Source organism: Haliotis cracherodii, unplaced genomic scaffold, assembly GCF_022045235.1.
Source record: "Haliotis cracherodii isolate W230 unplaced genomic scaffold, xgHalCrac1.p SCAF_13, whole genome shotgun sequence".
NCBI lineage: Eukaryota > Metazoa > Mollusca > Gastropoda > Lepetellida > Haliotidae > Haliotis > Haliotis cracherodii.
In genome coordinates, this window is record NW_027266268.1 from 36,423,542 (window position 1) to 36,442,327 (window position 18,786).

Sequence of the window (18,786 nt, forward strand, 5' to 3'; positions counted from 1 at the left end):
TTGCCTCGAAATAATTTGTGAGACCCAGAGTTAAAAATAAGTTCAACTTACCGTGATAAGTCGAACTGACAAATGTTTAAAAGTGCAACCTAAGTCGAGGTTGAATTTGCTTGTGATGCATAAATGTAGATATGAAAAACGATTATGTGTATGTTCCTCAGTACAGACTTGATATGTACCTTCATGTAACATGCACGGTCATCTTCCCGAGGCAAGTTAGTTAACTGACTATAAAAGTCCAGTTTCCACCCTTGCCGAACAAGGCTGGTATTATGGAGTTACATTTTGGCTGGGCTAACGAGTCTATGCATAGTCCAATCAGAATCGCGCACCGAAATCGAATTCCGGTTTGTAAAATGTCGTGCAGATTTCTGTCGATTGTAGGATTTGCAAAGCATGTGCACCGCCAACTCGTTGTCAACAGATATTTTCCAAGCCGTTTCATGTTTTTAATCAAGGTGCTGACGTGATTTGATGCACATCGCTACGTAAGACCCGTTTTATCACAATATAGATCTTGATTATCAATCAGATCGTTTTGACTGGGCGCCACCATTTTGTTTGAAACAAATGCAAGTGATACGAGAGGTGGAATCTGATTGGTCCATAGGAGAGGCTTAGAAGAAACATAACTCGTAATAACCATTGGTGGCGCTACGGTCGAGCCCAGGAATTCCAGCCTAGTTCGGCAAGGGTGGAAACTGGACTTTCATAGTCAGTTAACTCCCATGCCTCGGGAAGATGATGCACGGTATGGTACGTGTCTGCTTGAGGTTGTGTGGGTCAATCGGATGTGTCGAATCACGGATAATACAAACTATGTATCTGGTCCCCGGAATTGGACATAACAGGTTTGACTGTAGTTACAGGTTGGTAGATCATTCAAAATGCCACAACCGCCAGTCACAAAACATATGCAAACAGACTAGGGTTCTCTGTTTGCTTGTTGTTTAACACCGCACTCAACATTATACCATCTATGTTAAGACGGTCTGTAAATGATCGAGTCTGGACCAGACAATCCAGTGATTAATATCATGAACATCGATTCACGTAATTGGGATACGATGACATGCAGCAACCAAGTCAGCGAACCTGACCACCCGATCCCGTTGGCCGCCTCTTACGACTAGCATAGTCACCTTTTACGACAAGCATGGGCTGCTGAAGACGTACATGTATTCTACCCCCGATCTTCACGGGTAAGGGTTGGCTGTAAGGTTTGTTGTCATGTGGTTGTCCCCGATGTGATTGTGAAGCATGACGTTTATGGGCTACCGGATACTTGCAGATTTCGCTCAATATCAAGGGGTCAGTTCACCTCATTTCTAACATTGACCTTCATATTTGTATGGACCTTTGTCGATGGTAATAAAAACAGGACATCGGACCTCAAAAGTTCAATTTGCCTTTCGACTGAGTCGTGAAGATGTGAGTGATATATATGCATTTGGAAATACAGTTTTAATATATTTTTGTTTTGTTTTTGATTGATTACTCGGCTATATTGCACCTATAGTTAGTTGCCTCTCATGACGAGCTGGTGGCAATCTATATTCTTACCCGGGATCCCCACTGGTCTAACAGTAAAGTTGTATCTTTAGTCTTTGGAGACAGTTTTGAGTTATATGGGTTTTAACCATTTATTGAAAGCTGGCATGTGGATTTTAGAGATTTGATAAACATGTTATCTGGGCTGTACAATTCCTATATATGCCCCTTCGGATAGTGCCATCTACTTTGAATAACATCCTTTTATATCTGGCTTTACCTTCAAGAGAAATTAATTTCATACTGTTCAACCGAATGACATTTCATTGTGAGATACCTATTACAGGTCATACCTCAATATGTGTAAAGAGACATCTCTCTCAGGCTAATGCTACGAAAACAATGTGAGCTGTTTGTAAACAAACAAAAATTGCCCAGCAATGCCTATGTTATTTGGGGCGGTGGTGTAGCCTAGTGGTTAAAGCGTTCGTTAGTCACGCCGAAGATCAGGTTCGATTACTCAGATGGGTACAATGTGTGAAGCTTATTTCTTGTGTCTCCCGCTGTGATATTGCTGGAATATTGTTAAAAGCAGCGTAACACAATACTCAATCACTCAAACGTTATTGAAAACAATGAATTGTTAAGTGAATTTCAATACTCATTAATAGAACCTTTACACTGATTTAATGAGGGCTACTGTCTATATATTCTATATCATCTATATATTCTATAATATGTATGTATTGATGTATTCTTTATCTGCTTTTATATCATTGTTTTGTAAATGCTCAGAAGATCATAAACTCATTTTTTTATTTTTCCTGTCCTTTTTGTTACATGTTACTGTAGGTATGTGTACACAGACAAAGCCACTATCGACGCTGAAACAGTCACAGGACTAAAGTACACCTCCAGGAAATATTCTCTAGATGCATTGTATAAACTGTGTGAAACGTTCCTAGAAAAAACCCTGTCAGAAGACAATGTCTGTCAGATTCTGGAGGAGTGTCATTGTTACGGGGAGCTGGACGTGGAACAGAAGGCCCTGAAGATTCTTACTCAAGGAGGGAAGAGAGTCATCCAATCTCCCGGCTTTGTGAAACTTTGCTCTGATTGTATGAATGAGTTTGTTAGGTCAAAAGTTTTATATTTGAAAGAGGAAGACGTATTTGACGCAGTGCTGTCCTGGACAAAGGGAAGATGCCGGGAGGAAGTTTGGATTGACACGCCTGAGAACATACGGAGACTCCTGGGAGATATGAGGTATGAGATCCGGTTTACCAGCATCCCCCTGGAGTATCTGGTGAAGGTTGTCGGGAGATCTGGCGTGCTGACAGTGGATGAGAGAATACGAATAATGGACAGAACCGTAGACACAACTGTTGACATATCTCCATATAAACATTCACAGAGAAATACTATCGGCTTGAAACGGAAGGCATCCTGTAAAAGAGTGGAGAGGTTTAACGCAATCGGATTTAGTTGCAACACAGGTAAAATCTCTACTGAGATAAGTACAATCTCCTTCTCACCTAGTCGTAGCATTCTCCTCCTGGGGTGTCCTCTGTATGGTGCATTTACTGTAGATGCAGAGTATACACTGACGATCAGAGTGTATGACGCCAATAACGGGGTGATTGATGAACCGTTCGTGAAGACAAGGATGACACTTCAAGGCAGTAAAGTGTTGAATAACGTCCTGTTTCCCAGATTTATTTCCCTCACAGCAGGTGCGACCTACACTGTGTACGTTGACATGAAGGGTGTAAGCCGAACTGCCACTGGTATGGAAAGAAATGCTACAGTAACAGAGGACGGAGTACATTTCACGTTTACAGACCCTCCAATGTCTACTACAGACACATCAACACAGAGAGGAAAGATACCTGGCTTGTTGTACAGTCTCCCGCTGCCATAGGCAGTCGTAGTATCAGGTGTGTTTCGCCGACTGCTATAACGATGATATATGATAATTTGATACCTAGCAAACCAGATCATCTTCCACATGATCATATTAACAGGTTAAATCCCATTAAATTCCATCTGACTGTCAGTGACATCTCGCTTGAACTCACTGGTGATGTAGACTACGTTATATCTGTGTAGTACAGAGAGTAAATCAACACTAATCTAATTCCCACCTATACAACATGGTTGTTTGCACCTTTCAGAATACACGTGACGACAAGGAGGTGATGTTTGAAATTTGCTTCGAAGTCAATGTTAAGACTTGTAGATATAACCCGTAGGTCTAATTGCCTTTGAGGCATCTTACATACTGACGTCAACAGCATAATGTATTGTGCGTGGTTTGATTGATGCCTGAACGCTGTGGTGCAAGTCTGTAGTGACGTAATGAAGGGTGAAGGTCGTTTTGGTCATTCACCGTTTGTAGGGCACGTGAAAACATAAATGCACGTGTGCTTTGTTGTGTGTTGTTAATCATACTTCCCCTTGATATTGATCAGGACATTGCGGCTGAACTATGTTGTATCTAAGATGTGGTTTTGTATTCAGTGGACCCGTGAAGATCCAGGGTATAATAGGTCTTCAGCAACACATGCTTGTCGGTTGAGGCGACTAACGGTTTTGCAAGGTCAAGTATGTCATATCATTGTATCCCAATTACGGAATGATGCTCATGATATCAATCACTGGATTGTCTGGTCCAGACCCGATTATTTACAGACCGCCGTCATATAGCTGTAATACCGCTAAGTGCGGCGTTAAACAAACAAAATTGTGTTCATTGATAGATTACTTCTATTCTCTTCGACAACAAACACTCGGACTGGTTCGTTGAAAGTCGTAGTGTTAAATCTATTTGCAAGTGTGCTCAGTTTAACAACTACAGTCAATCCGATAAGCATATATAGTGTATATATTCCTTATGTTAGACATGAGTTGCAAAAGAGTTATTTATACCCTATGATCAATCACCCTTTTAATCAGCCCTCTGTTGCTATTCAAGATGAATGTGTACTTGTTTATTATAATCTCGTTGATGTTGCCTGTATATGCATGTATGTGCCCTCTGTATCATTACCATGTCACTTGCTTCATATCTGTGTCAAAGTCTACTGCGAGACATTGCTACAATTGTAATACAGAAGTTGGTCATCACTTTTACAGAATTTATATGCGTTTGTTCTTATGTCTTTATTGTTTTGTTTCTCAGATATTAGAAATTCAATAAAGCGCAAATTGCGACCAAAATGTGTTCATCTGATGCATTAATGTGTTGCCCAGCTACACGATCTGCTGCATTTTGTGCAAAGTCCGTCTATGATCTAGCCATCATTGCCTAGCTACGCGAACTGGTAACATATTTAAAGTACCTTGATAGTAGGATTTGTTGCCAAGCTAGAAGGTCTGGTACATATAACGGTATATGTAAAGTACATTGATCATCTAGTCTGTTTTGCCTACCTACACGATCTGGTGCATGTTATGTAAAGTGCATAGATCATCTAGTCGGTGTTGCCTAGCTTCACGATCTGGTCCATGTTATGTAAAGTGCATGGATCATCTAGTCTGTGTTGCCAAGCTACACGATCTGGACCATGTTATGTAAAGTGCATGGATCATCTAGTCTGTGTTGCCAAGCTACACGATCTGGTCCATGTTATGTAAAGTTCATGGATTATCTAGTCTGTGTTGCCAAGCTACACGATCTGGTTCATGTTATGTAAAGTGCAAGGATCATCTAGTCTGTGTTGCCAAGCTACACGATCTGGACCATGTTATGTAAAGTGCATGGATCATCAAGTCTGTGTTGCCTGGCAACAAGAACTGGTCCATGTTATGTAAAGTGCATGGATCATCTAGTCTGTTTTGTCTAGCTACACGATCTTGTCCATTATATGTAAAGTGCATGGATCATCTAGTCTGTGTTGCCAAGCTACACGATCTGGACCATGTTATGTAAAGTGCATGGATCATCTAGTCTGTGTTGCCAAGCTACATGATCCGGTGCATGTTATGTAAAGTGTATGGATCATCTAGTTTGTGTTGCCAAGCTACACGATCTGGTCCATGTTATGTAAAGTGCAAGGATCATCTAGTCTGCGTTGCCAAGCTACACGATCTGGACCATGTTATGTAAAGTGCATGGATCATCTAGTCTGTGATGCCTAGCTACACGACCTGGTGCAAGGTTTATAATGTACATTCATCTTCCAGCTGTAGACTAGGGATTGAATGGTAACAATGAATGTAATGTGTAAATGGCGTCGACACTATAAGCCAACAGTGACCCGTGCTGTCACCAGGACAGACTCAATATGGATCGGGTGGCCACAATGGACGTTTACATGGTGTCGTCAGTATGCTCCCACAGTGACCCATGCTTGCCACCAGGACAGACTCCAATAGGGATTGGGTGGCCACAATGGACGTTTAAATTGTGTCGACAGCATGCCCCCACAGTGATCCATGCTCGTCACCAGGACAGACTCCAATAGGGATCGGGTGGCCACAATGGACGTTTAAATGGTGTCGGCAGCATGCTCCCACAGTGATCCATGCTTGCCACCAGGACAGACTCCAATAGGGATCGGGTAGCCACAATGAAAGTTTAAATGCTGTCGACAGCATACGCCCACAGTGATCCATGCTTGTCACCAGGATAGACTCCAATAAGGATCGGGTGGCAACATGGACGTTGAAATGGTGTCGACAGCATGCGCCCACAGTGACCCATGCTTGTCACCAGGACAGACTCAATAAGGATCGGGTGGTCATTTTAACATCCATTATAGTTAAATGGCGCTTGACTTTCTGGCCACTGGGAAGTGTCTGTGTCTGTTGGTAACAGTGTGTGAGTGAGTCCGTGGTTGTAGCCTTATCTTGGCAATGAAGACATAAGGGGCCAATATTAATGTGAAGGACAGTGTGTTGCGTGGAAGAAGCGTTGACATTAAGTAGGAGGATGAATTTTGAAAATTGACTTCGAATTGGGTTTATAGTCTAAAACAATTTAACAACTCGATACCTGTTTATAATATATTACAATTGTATACCACTGTTCGCATACACAGAGCGCCATCCTCCATAATGCACTACTAAAGCCTAAACGTAAAACAAAACAAAAACAGAACAGAAAATATAATAAGCCGAGAGTACAAAGTGTACAAAGAAAGGACGTGACACATTGTACCCATGTGGGGGATCGAACCCAGATATTTGGCAAGGACAACGAATACTGTAACTCAAAGGCTTCGTGACCCTACAGCCGTATCGGGAGATAGAGCATGACAAGAGTTGTCCCTTATTATCATCATGATACGCCCATATACAGATAGTGAAAGCGGAAGTTGTTTAACTAGAATTACAGGTGACATCGATCACACACCTCTTTCGCGTTCACCGTTTTCCAAGGTGTTCCAAGGTGTTCCAAGGTAAGATATTAACTTTTCAAATGTAACTACGATGTATTTCATGTGAAGTGGGTAACATAGACCTGGCCTCTCCATGTTGAACTCGAGTTATCTCCTCTTTTGACTACTGTCCATGAGAAGCTACACAGTCCTCGTCTACACAATAACCTGCATAGCCACTGTCACTGGCATTGGAATAAACTACTTTCTTGGTGCATGCTGTCTGAACAAGTGATCTAGATGTTATCTGCTTTACCTTGTCTGACCAGTACTGATTCATACTCATATCTGACAACACTATTTTGCTGATCCATGAACCTGACATACCAGTGTCCTTACAAAAGGATCTTATCATTAGTTGTATTTTAGGCCCCAGCACTAATTTCATGGAAATTATTTGACCAACAACAGAAACCACATATCTAACATGTATGCGCCTACATTTGGAATATAACAGGTGAAGTATGGCTTCTCCAGCGTAATAAACCGTTCTTGTAGGTACAATAACTGTCATGGAAGTTGTGTCCAGCCAAAAACCTAGCGACTCCAATACCTGTGACGGAGTCTATTGTGACTTTTCTACCATCGGAACAAAACCCGGTAATAACAACCTGACGAACATATCTCATCTTTTGAAGCTCCAGCCAAAATATGGTCTTTCAAAAAAGTAACTATCCCAAGTGTGGCCAAACAAAAGTCCCTGTGAGATGAGTAGATATGTGTATAATGATATGCAAGATGAATATCAAACTTTTAGGCCAATCACCATGATTGCTATAACACAACGCTGTTTTTCAAAGTTTATCTGCTGGCCAAATTGTAAGTAACCTTTGAGACGACCTTTTACAATAGTAGTCATCAGTAAGCGTAGTCACATTGATTGTACCATACTCAACTGACAGATCTTGACATAGCCTATTGGCCGACTGGACTTAAGGCCCAAATTCCACCCACTGAGATTCCCTGAGGGGCTGTACAGTTGACACATGGAAATGTCCATCTAAAATGTGTGAATCCGCCATATGCAAAATATGTTCCTGACCTTTGCCCTTTCCAACAAAAAACCCTGACCTGTGACAGGATGAATATGCTGCACAGGAGCAGTTAAATCAGCAAACTGCATGGATCGCTGATCCACGAGATGACCTACTTATCGTGTAGAGGGCGTGATTCGACACTTCTGACGCAGCTTTCACTGGCAATGCGTTATCATCCTCTGAAGCATCAGCTTTATTGTTAGATAACTAGATGCTCGTTATATTCTTGTACTCTCCGATGGGTGAAAAGAAAGCCCAAGTCGGGAAATATCAACAAGATGAAGTGTCAATATGGCAACCCATAAGCCACCGTTACCTGATACATCTCACTCCATTCAAGCTCCTCGAGTGATTTTCAATTCAAAAGAAATTCGTCAAGTGGTTTTGGAGTCAAAATATACTTATTGTTAGGGTTTCTGATCCATACAGAGTACACTTTTGTTAATTTAGACATTTTGTAACCAGCGATTACCAATGTCATCAGAGCCAAAGCCTATCAACTATTCCTACATGCTTCAAGACAACTTTCTAAAACCTCTCATTGAGAAGGCAGGTTAGTGTAGAAGTGAGTGAGGTGACTGTCGCCCTGTTTCCAATCTACCCTTCCTTTTCAATAATTCTTGAAAAATGTGTTAAACACTGGACAAAGTGCTTCTCGGCAATCTCAATGACTTACTGACAAAGATCATTAAACAATATTTCATTGCGCTACATTCCACCTTATTTATAATAAAGTATATAGATTAAGCTCAATCGTTATGTACACTACGTTACAAGTGCAGGGAGTAAATCAATGTGAAACCAATTGACATTTTTCTTACATCATTGTTTGTACAACCTGAAGCACATGTGGTAACTTTCATCATTCCCATTATCTATGTTATTAAAGAAGAATGACCAAAACATGAAGTAAAGAGAAAAGGGAGTGAGTGAGTGAGTTAGTGAGTATGGTTTCACGCCGCTTTTAGCAATATTCCAGCAATATCAAGGAGGGGGTACACCATAAATGGGATTCACACATTGTACCCATGTGGGGAATCGAACCTGGGCCTTCAGAGTGATGAGCCACTAGGCTACCCCACCGCCCCCAAAAGAATAGTGACCAGTTTAGGGGTTTCTACTTAAATACCGCACAGGACAGATTCACACTGCTACGTCACACGAAATCGCATTGGGTTTGATAGGAATTGGCTGCAAGATTTCCTAATCTTTCCAGATTAAACAAATATGTTTACAAAAGCAGTGTGATATACAAACTTTGGAAAACAGCGTTGTGTTATAGCAATCATGGTGATTGGCCTAAAAGTTTAATATTCATCTTTCATATCATTATACATACATCTACTCATCTCATACGGACTTTTGTTTGGCCACACTTGGGATAGTTACTTTTTTGAAAGACCATATTTTGGCTGGAGCTTCAAAAGATGAGACATGTTCGTCAGGTTGTTATTACTAGGTTTTGTTCCAATGGTAGAAATATCACCATAGACTTCGTCACAGGTATTGGATTGGCTAGGTTTTTGGCTGGACACAACTGCCATGACAGTTATTGTACCTACAAGAACGGTATATTAGGTTGGAGAAACCATACTTCAACTGTTATATTTCAAATTTAGGCGCATACATGTTAGATATGTGGTTTCTGTTGTTGGTCAAATAATTTCCATGAAATTAGTGCCGGGGCCTAAAATACAACTAATAAGATCCTTTAGTAAGGACACTGGTATGTCAGGTTTATGGATCGGCAAAATAGTGTTGTCAGATATGAGTATGAATCAGTACTGGTCAGACAAGGTAAAGCAGAAAACATCTAGATCACTCGTTCAGACAGTATGCACCAAGAAAGTAGTTTATTCCAATGCTAGTGACAGTGGCTATGCAGGTTATTGTGTAGACGAGATAGCTCGAGTTCAACATGGAGAGGCCAGGTCTATGTTACCCACTGCACATGAAATACATCGTAGTTACATTTGAACAGTTAACATCTTATCTTGGAACACCTTGGAACATTTTGGAAAACGGTGAACGCGAAAGAGGTGTGTGATCGATGTCCCCTGTAATTCTAGTTAAACAACTTCCGCTTTCACTATCTGTATATGGGCGTATCATGTGATGATAACAGGGGACAACTCATGTCATGCTCTATCTCCCCATAGGGCTGTAGGGTCACGAAGCCTTTGAGTTACAGTATTCGTTGTCCTTGCCAAATATCTGAATTCGATCCCCCACATGGGTACAATGTGTCACGTCCTTTCTTTGTACACTTTGAACTCTCGGCTTATTATATTTTCTGTTCTGATTTCGTTTTGTTTTATGTTTAGGCTTTCAGTGGTACAATATGGAGGATGCTACGCTGTGTACGCGAACAGCGGTATACAGTTGTAATATATTATAAACAGTTATCGGGTTGTTAAACAGTTTTAGATTATAAACCCAATTCGAAGTCAAAGATGATGGATGACGTGATAGGAGAAGTCAATTTTCAAAATTCATCCTCCAACTTAATGTCAACGCTTCCTCCACGCAACACACTGTCCTTCACATTAATATTGGCCCCTTATGTGTTCAAGATAAGGCTACAACCACCGACTCACTCACACACTTCCCAGTGGCCAGAAAGTCAAGCACCATTTAAACATAATGGATGTTAAAATGACCACACGATCCCTGTTGAGTCTGTCCTGGTGACTGGGTCACTGTGGGAGCAAACTGTCGACACCATGTAAACATCCATTGTGGCAACCCGATCCCTATTGGAATCTGTCCTAGTGATGAGCACGGGTCACTCTGGGAGCATGCTGTCAACACAATTTAATCTTTCATTGTGGCCACCCGATCCCTATTGGAGTCTGTCCTGGTGATGAGAATGGATCACTGTGGGAGCATGCTGCCGACACCATGTAAACGTCAATTGTGGCCACCCGATCCCTATTGAGTCTGTCCAGGTGATGAGAATGGATCACTGTGGGAGCATGCTGCCGACACCATGTAAACGTCAATTGTGGCCACCCGATCCCTACTGAGTCTGTCCTGGTGACGAGCATGGCTCACTGTGGGATCATGCTGCCGACACCATGTAAACGTCCATTGTGGCCACCCGATCCCTATTGGAGTCTGTCCTGGTGACAAGCATGGGTCACTGGGTGCATATGCTGTCGACGCCATTTAAACATCAATTATGACCACCCGATCCATATTGAGTCTGTCCTTGTGACAGCACGGGTCACTGTTGGCTTATAGTGTCGACACCATTTACACATTACATTCATTGTTACCATTCAATCCCTAGTCTACAGCTGCTTGATGAATCATGTACATTACAAACCTTGCACCAGATCGTGTAGCTAAGCAACACAGACTAGTTCACCATGTACTTTACATAACATGCACCGGATCTTGTAGCTAGGCAACACAGACTAGTTCTCCATGTACTTTCCATAACATGCACCGGATCGTGTAGCTAGGCAACATAGACAAGATGATCCTTGCACTTTACATAACATGCACCGGATCGTGTAGCTAAGCAACACAGACTAGATGATCCTTGCACTTTACATACCATGCACCGGATCGTGTAGCTAAGCAAAACAGACTAGATGATCCTTGCACTTTACATACCATGCACCGGATCGTGTAGCTAAGCAACACAGACTAGATGATCCTTGCACTTTACATAACATGGACCAGATCGTGTAGCTTGGCAACACAGGCTAGTTCTCCATGTACTTAACATAACATGCATTAGATCGTGTAGCTAGGCAACACAGACTAGATGATCCTTGCACTTTACATAACATGCATTAGATCGAGTAGCTATGCAACACAGGCTAGATGATCCATGCACATTACATAACATGAACCAGATCGTGTAGCTAGGCAACAATGACTATATGATCAATGCAATTTACATAACATGGACAAGATCGTTTAGCTTGGCAAAAGAGACTAGATGATCAATGTACTTTACATAGCATGCACAAGATCGTGTAGCTAGGCAACACAGACTAGATGATCAACGTACTTTACATAGCATGCACAAGATCGTGTAGCTAGGCAACACAGACTAGATGATCCATGCACTTTACATAACATGAACCAGATCGTGTAGCTAGGCAACACAGTCTAGATGATCCATGCACTTTACATAACATGTACCAGATCGCGTAGCTAGGCAACAAATCCTTTGATTCATGTACTTTAAATATTTTACCAGATCGCGTAGCTAGGCAACGATGGCTAGATAATAGACGGACTTTGCACATGATGCATCAGATCGTGTAGCTGGGCAATACATACATGCATCAGATGAACATATTCTGGTCGCAATCTGCGCTTTATTGAACTGAACTAATATCTGAGAAACAAAACAATAAAGACATAAGAACAAACGCATATAAATTCTGTAAAAGTGATGACCAACTTCTGTATTACAATTGTAGCAATGTCTCTCAGTAGACTTTGAAACCGATATGAAGCAAGTGACATGGTAATGATACAGAGAGCACATACATGCATATACAGTAAACTACGGTTATAACGAACACGCTTATAACGAACTGGCGGATATAACGAACTGGGTTTTTAAGGTCCCTGCCATTTGCTGTATAAATGCTGTATATATGCTTATAATGAATTACGGTTATAACAAACTAGAATTTGTGGTCCCTTTGAGTTCGCTAAAACCGTAGTTTACTGTATAGGCAACATTAACGAGATTATAATAAACAAGTACACATTCGTCTTGAATAGAAAACGGAGGGCTGATTAAAAGGATGATTGATCATTGGGTATAAATAACTCTTTTGCAACTCATGTCTAACATAAGGAATATATACATTGCTTATCGAATTGACTGTAGTTGTTAAACTGAACACACTTGCAATAGATTTAACACTACGACTTTCAACGAACCAGTCCGAGTGTTTGTTGTCGAAGAGAATAGAAGTAATCTATCACTGAACACATTTTGTTTTTGTTTTACGCCTTACTTAGCGGTATTACAGCTATATGATGGTGGTCTGTAAATAATCGGGTCTGGACCAGACAATCCAGTGATTGATATCATGAGAATCATTCCGTAATTGGGATACAATGACATGACCTTCCGAAACCGTTAGTCGCCTCAACCGACAAGCATGTGTTGCTGAAGACCTATTCTACCCTGGATCTTCACGGGTCCACTGAATACAAAACCACATCTTAGATACAGCATAGTTCAGCCGCAATGTCCTGATCAATATCAAGGGGAAGTATGATTAAAAACACACACAACAAAGCACACATGCATTTATGTTTTCACGTGCCCTACAAACGGTGAGTAACCAAACGACCTTCACCCTTCATTACGTCACTACAGACTTGCACCACAGCTTCAGGCATGAATCCAACCACGCACAATACATTATGCTGTTGACGTCAGTATGTAAGATGCCTCAAAGGCAAATAGACCTACGGGTTATATCTACAAATCTTAAGAACATTTATTTCGAAGCAAATACCAGCAATTACCTCCGTGTCCTCTCATGTATTCTGAAAGGTGCAAACAACCATGTTGTATAGGTGGGAATTGGTTTAGTGTTGATTTACTCTCTGTACTACACAGATATAATATAGTCGACATTACCAGTGAGTTCAAGCCAGATGTCAATGATAGTCAGATGGAATTTAATGGGATTAAACCTGTTGATATGATCATATGGGAGATGATCTGGTTTGCTTCATATCAAATTATCATATATCATCGCCATAGCAGTCAGCGATACACACCTGATACACCAGAACTGCCTATGGCGGCGGGAGACTGTACAACAAGCAAGGTATCTGTCCTCGACGTGTTGATGTGTCTGTAGTAGACATTGGAGAGTCTGTAAATGAGAAATGTACCCCATCCACTGTAACTGTATCCTTTCCTTCCTCTCCACAGACAGTGTCAGGTCCCTCCATGTCCACGCACAGAGTGTAGGTCGCACCTGCTGTGAGGGAAATAAACCTGGGAAACAGGACGTCATTCTCCTGTCTGATGCCTTGAAGTGTCATCCTGGTGTTCACGAAAGGTTCATCAATCGCCACGTTATTGGCGTCATACACTCTGATCGTCAGTGTATACACTTCATCTCCATACCGTCCACCATACAGCTGACACCCCAGTAGGAGAACGCTCCGACTAGGTGAGAAGGAGATAGCACTTATCCCACTTATCAAACTATGATAACTGTGAGGCGCAAGCCTAGCCACTCCTTCACAGGACGCCTTCAGTTTCCAACCAATAGTATTTCTCTGTGAATGTTTGAATGGAGATATGTCAACAGCTGTGTCAACGGATCTCTCCATTATTCGCATTCTCTCACTGTCTGTCAGTACCCCAGATGGGCCTACAACCTTCACCAGATACTCCAGGGGGATGCTGATAAACCGGATCTCATACCTCATCTCTCCCAGGAGTCTCCGTATGTTCTCAGGCGTGTCACCCACACCTTCCTCCTGGCATCTTTCCTTTGTCCAGGACAGCACTGCGTCAAATACGTCTTCCTCTTTCAAATATAAAACATCTGACCTAACAAACTTATTCATACAATCGGAGCAAAGTTTCACAAAGCCGGAAGATTGGATGACTTCCTTCCCTCCTTGACTAAGAATCTCCAGGGCCTTCTGTTCCACGTCCAGTCCCCCGTAACCATGACACTCCTCCAGAATCTGACAGGCATTGTCTTCTGACAGGGACTTTTCTAGGAACGTTTCACACAGATTGAACAATGTATCCAGAGAATATTTCCTGGAGGTGTACATTAGTCCTGTGACTGTTTCAGCGTTGATAGTGGCCTTGTCTGTGTACACATACCTACAGTAACATGTAACAAAAAGGACAGGAAAAATAAAAAAAATGAGTTTATGATCTTCTGAGCATTTACAAAACAATAATATAAAAGCAGATAAAGAATACATAAGGTGTTATCTTAATTTGTGTATTAATTTATCTACCGCTTGATTAATCCCACTACAACGCTGTGAGATGTAACATGGAGAGATTGTATAGTGTACTTGTACCGAACAAAAAAGATAATACCTTTCCATGCTATATTTTGTTGTAGGTGGCACCCACGTGTAGTGAGGTAGACCTTAAATGACATGATTTACCATCACTATAAAAAAATTGCTTAAGCTGACTCCTTGGAAAACATTAACCTAATAGTCTAATTAAACTTACTTTGTAGGATTTATTACTATTTAAGTTTGTTAAGTACATACAAGTATTGTAAAAAAGGACCAAAAATAGAAACACTCAAGGGAAAATAGCAACATATTTAATGTGGCTCGGGTATCAAAAGAGCATTTACTCATGTAAATAGTTATTTAGAAGAAGGTATAAAATCAGCATTGATTATGGAAGGTGCAATTTTCTCTTGGTAATGGATGATTTGTAAAACCGCTAGATTAATCTCACCTTAAGAACTCTTTGAAGATGTCTGCCTCAATGTCGGGGATGGTTACCTCACCTGTCTCCGCCAGGGGGCCACAGAACATGGCATGGAAGACACAGCTGCGACTGACCAGAACGTAGCGGTGAGCTCGGACCACCTGTTTCTCTGATCCCACACGGAAGGTGACGTCACAGAAGTCTTCTGTTTCGAGCATGCGCAGATTACACTCTGTGACAGTCTTCCCTGACTGCCAGTTGTCGACTAATCCAGATTTGGGGCTCGCACCTGACATCTTGTAGCTTTGAACAGACAAGACATAAATACATTCATATTATAGATGAGGTGAGTTGAAATTTGGTTTAACCTCGCGTCCAAGATTATTGCACTTATATAGCGACGTTCATGTACGTGTGTGTGTTTGTGTGGCTGCTTGTACTAGTCCGGACTGATGCTAGCTCACTGAGATACCATGCCGCAGTTTAACATGAATACCCCACTCAGACACAGTATACTGACTCTGAGCCGACCAGTCTTTGTTTTAGCTCCTGAATGCCGAGCGCCAGACAGGGTAACAACAAGTACCATCTTTTAACGTCTTTTGGTATGACGCGACCGGGGATCTTGTAGCTTTGAACAGACAAGACATAAATACATACATATTATAGAATATATAGATGATATAGAATATATAGATAGTAGCCCTCATTAAATCAGTGTAAAGGTTCTATTAATGAGTATTGAAATTCACTTGACAATTCATTGTTTTCAATAACGTTTGATTTAGTGAGTATGGTGTTACGCTGCTTTTAACAATATTCCAGCAATATCACAGCGGGAGACACGAGAAATAAGCTTCACACATTGTACCAATCTGAGTATCGAACCTGATCTTCGGCGTGACTAACGAACGCTTTAACCACAAGGCTACACCACCGCCCCAAATAACATAGGGGCATTGCTGGGCCAAAATTGTTTGTTTACAAATAGCTCACATTGTTTTCGTAGCATTAGCCTGAGAGAGATGTGTTTACACATATTGAGGTATGACCTGTAATAGGTATCTCACAAAGAAATGTCATTCGGTTGAACAGTATGAAATTAATTTCTCTTGAAGGTAAAGCCAGATATAAAAGGATGTTATTCAAAGTAGATGGCACTATCAGAAGCGGCATATATAGAAATTGTACAGCCCAGATAACGTGTTTACCAAATCTCTAAAATCCACATATCCAGCTTTCAATAAATGGTTAAAACCCATATAACTCAACCCTGTCTCCTAGGACTAAAGATACAACTTTACTGTTAGACCAGTGGGGATTCCGGGTAAGAATATAGATTGCCATCAGCTCGTCGTGAGAGGCAACTAACTATAGCTGCAATATAGCCGAGTAATCAAACTAAAACAAAACAAAAATATAATTATAAAAACTGTATTTCCAAATGCATATATATCACTTACAACTTCATGAACTCGGTCGAAAGGCAAATTGAACTTTTGAGGTCAGATGTCCTGTTTTTATTACCATCGACAAAGGTCCATACAAATATGATGGTCAGTGTTAGAACTGAGGTGAACTGATCCCTTGATATTGAGCGAAATCAGCAAGTATCCGGTAGCCCATAAAAGTCATGCTTCACAATCACAGCGGGGACAACCACATGACAGCAAACCTTACAGCCAACCCTTACTCGTGAAGATCGGGGGTAGAATACGTCTTCAGCAGCCCATGCTTCTCGTAAAAGGTGACTATGCTAGTCGTAAGAGGCGGCCAACGGGATCGGGTGGTCAGGTTCGCTGACTTGGTTGCTGCATGTCATCATATCCCAATTGCGTGAATCGATGCTCATGATATTAATCACTGGATTGTCTGGTCCAGACCCGATCATTTACAGACCGTCTTAACATAGTTGGAAAAATGCTGAGTACGGCGTTAAACAACAAGCAAGCAGACAACCCTAGTCTGTTTGAATATGTTTTGTGACTGGTGGTTGTGGCATTTTGAATGATCTACCAACCTGTAACTACAGTCAAACCTGTTGTGTCCCATTCCGGGGACCAGATAAATAGTTTGTATTATCCGGGATTCGACACATCCGACTGGGCCTCACAACCTTAAGCAGACACGTACCATACCGTGCATGTTACATGAAGGTACATATCAAGTCTGTACTGAGGAACATACACATAATCGTTTTTCACATCCACATTTATGCATTCACATGAAAATTCAACCTCGTCTCAGGTTGCGGTTCGAATTATCAGGGTAAGTTGAACTGATGTTTAACACTTGGGCCCACAAATTATTTAGAGACCACACAACTATACGACATATCCAGATGAAAATGGAGGTAAGTCCGGTCGAGTTTGTAACGACCCGACTGTACATTCGACACCACCCTGGATTCGACACCTTGGAGTTCGAGAGCTTGACTCAATAACATCTATGTTATATCGGAGTTTCTATCAATACCACTGAACGGAAGGCAGCTGTACAACTTGACTAAGATAATCAAAGGGACACAACTCTGTAAAGACTAATACAGACTGATGTTATCGCCGAGGAGTTTGTACACATCGTTAATTACGGCTATCAACATGATTTTAGTCACAAATAGTGACTTCATTATTGACGTGATAGCCGACAGATGTTCTACAATGTGTGCGGGATAGCCTGCACTATCTACAGTTATATCCTCCTTGTATACCACTGGAATAACAGTGTCAACCCCTTGATATATCAGATACATACACTCAGTCAGGTCAATACCACCACTCTCTGTACACCAGACAAATCACCGTTCAGTGCTGCTGTGTGAACAGTATACACCTTACCAGGCGACTAACGGGATCGGGTGGTCAACCTCGCTGACTTGGTTGATGCATGTTATTGTCTCCCAATTGCGTGGATTGATATTCATGATGTCACAAGCTGGATTGTCTTGTCCAGACTCGATTAGTTACAGACCGCCGTTATATAGCTGGAATATTGCTTAGTGCGGCATTGAACAAGAAACAAACAAACCCCTTACCTGGTCTGGTACAGATGGTTTGAACACGGAGAGTGAGAGAAACCTTTTCACCTGTTGGATACCTGTAATCTTAGTTTCGTTTTAACAATTCCGCATGTCATATATGTATGTATATTTTATGAGTCCCTCACTTGCTATCATGCGAAAGACAAAGGAGACATTGAGAGATTGTTATTGTTCAAAGATGGTGTAGCCAGGTGTGGTAGTCCAGCCCCTGGGCTGCTAGTCTAAAAGTGGTGGACTTTTCTAAAAATAGATATTGGAAGTCCATGTGAAGCTGGAGAAATCACAGAGGCTGCAAAGGGTATCAACCTCTTTGAAATAGTGGGTGAGTGACTCATTCCCTTTACTCTGCAACAGAAGTATGGATATACTTCATGTTCTGGTCTTTCTTCTTTAACAACATGGCTTATTGGAATGATGGAT

At 41.5% G+C, this 18,786-nt stretch overlaps 2 protein-coding genes across 2 annotated transcripts; one reads left to right on the top strand and one right to left on the bottom strand.

Moving 5' to 3' along the window:
• Positions 1-728: 728 nt before the first annotated feature.
• Positions 729-4,731, top strand: LOC139458675 (BTB/POZ domain-containing protein 6-like). The gene is made up of 3 exons (XM_071240088.1): positions 729-751; positions 2,344-3,395; positions 4,673-4,731. The coding sequence occupies exons 1-3, from the start codon at positions 729-731 to the stop codon at positions 4,729-4,731; spliced, it is 1,134 nt and encodes a 377-aa protein (XP_071096189.1).
• An 8,799-nt stretch (positions 4,732-13,530) lies between these two features.
• On the bottom strand, positions 13,531-15,625 carry LOC139459271 (BTB/POZ domain-containing protein 6-like). The gene is made up of 2 exons (XM_071240722.1): positions 15,354-15,625; positions 13,531-14,750 (listed from the first exon to the last, which is right to left on the bottom strand). The coding sequence occupies exons 1-2, from the start codon at positions 15,620-15,622 to the stop codon at positions 13,697-13,699; spliced, it is 1,323 nt and encodes a 440-aa protein (XP_071096823.1). The 5' UTR covers positions 15,623-15,625; the 3' UTR covers positions 13,531-13,696.
• Between the last annotated feature and the right edge of the window lie 3,161 nt (positions 15,626-18,786).

Excerpts from the sequence above, each read along its gene's own strand:
- LOC139458675 (XM_071240088.1), top strand. The coding sequence starts at position 729 with ATGCCTCGGGAAGATGATGCACG. Across the intron at positions 752-2,343 it reads CCTCGGGAAGATGATGCACG|GTATGTGTACACAGACAAAG; the intron begins GTATGGTACGTG and ends ATGTTACTGTAG. Across the intron at positions 3,396-4,672 it reads GATACCTGGCTTGTTGTACA|ATATTAGAAATTCAATAAAG; the intron begins GTCTCCCGCTGC and ends TTTGTTTCTCAG.
- LOC139459271 (XM_071240722.1), bottom strand. The coding sequence starts at position 15,622 with ATGTCAGGTGCGAGCCCCAAATCTGGATTAGTCGACAACTGGCAGTCA. Across the intron at positions 14,751-15,353 it reads ATCTTCAAAGAGTTCTTAAG|GTATGTGTACACAGACAAGG; the intron begins GTGAGATTAATC and ends ATGTTACTGTAG.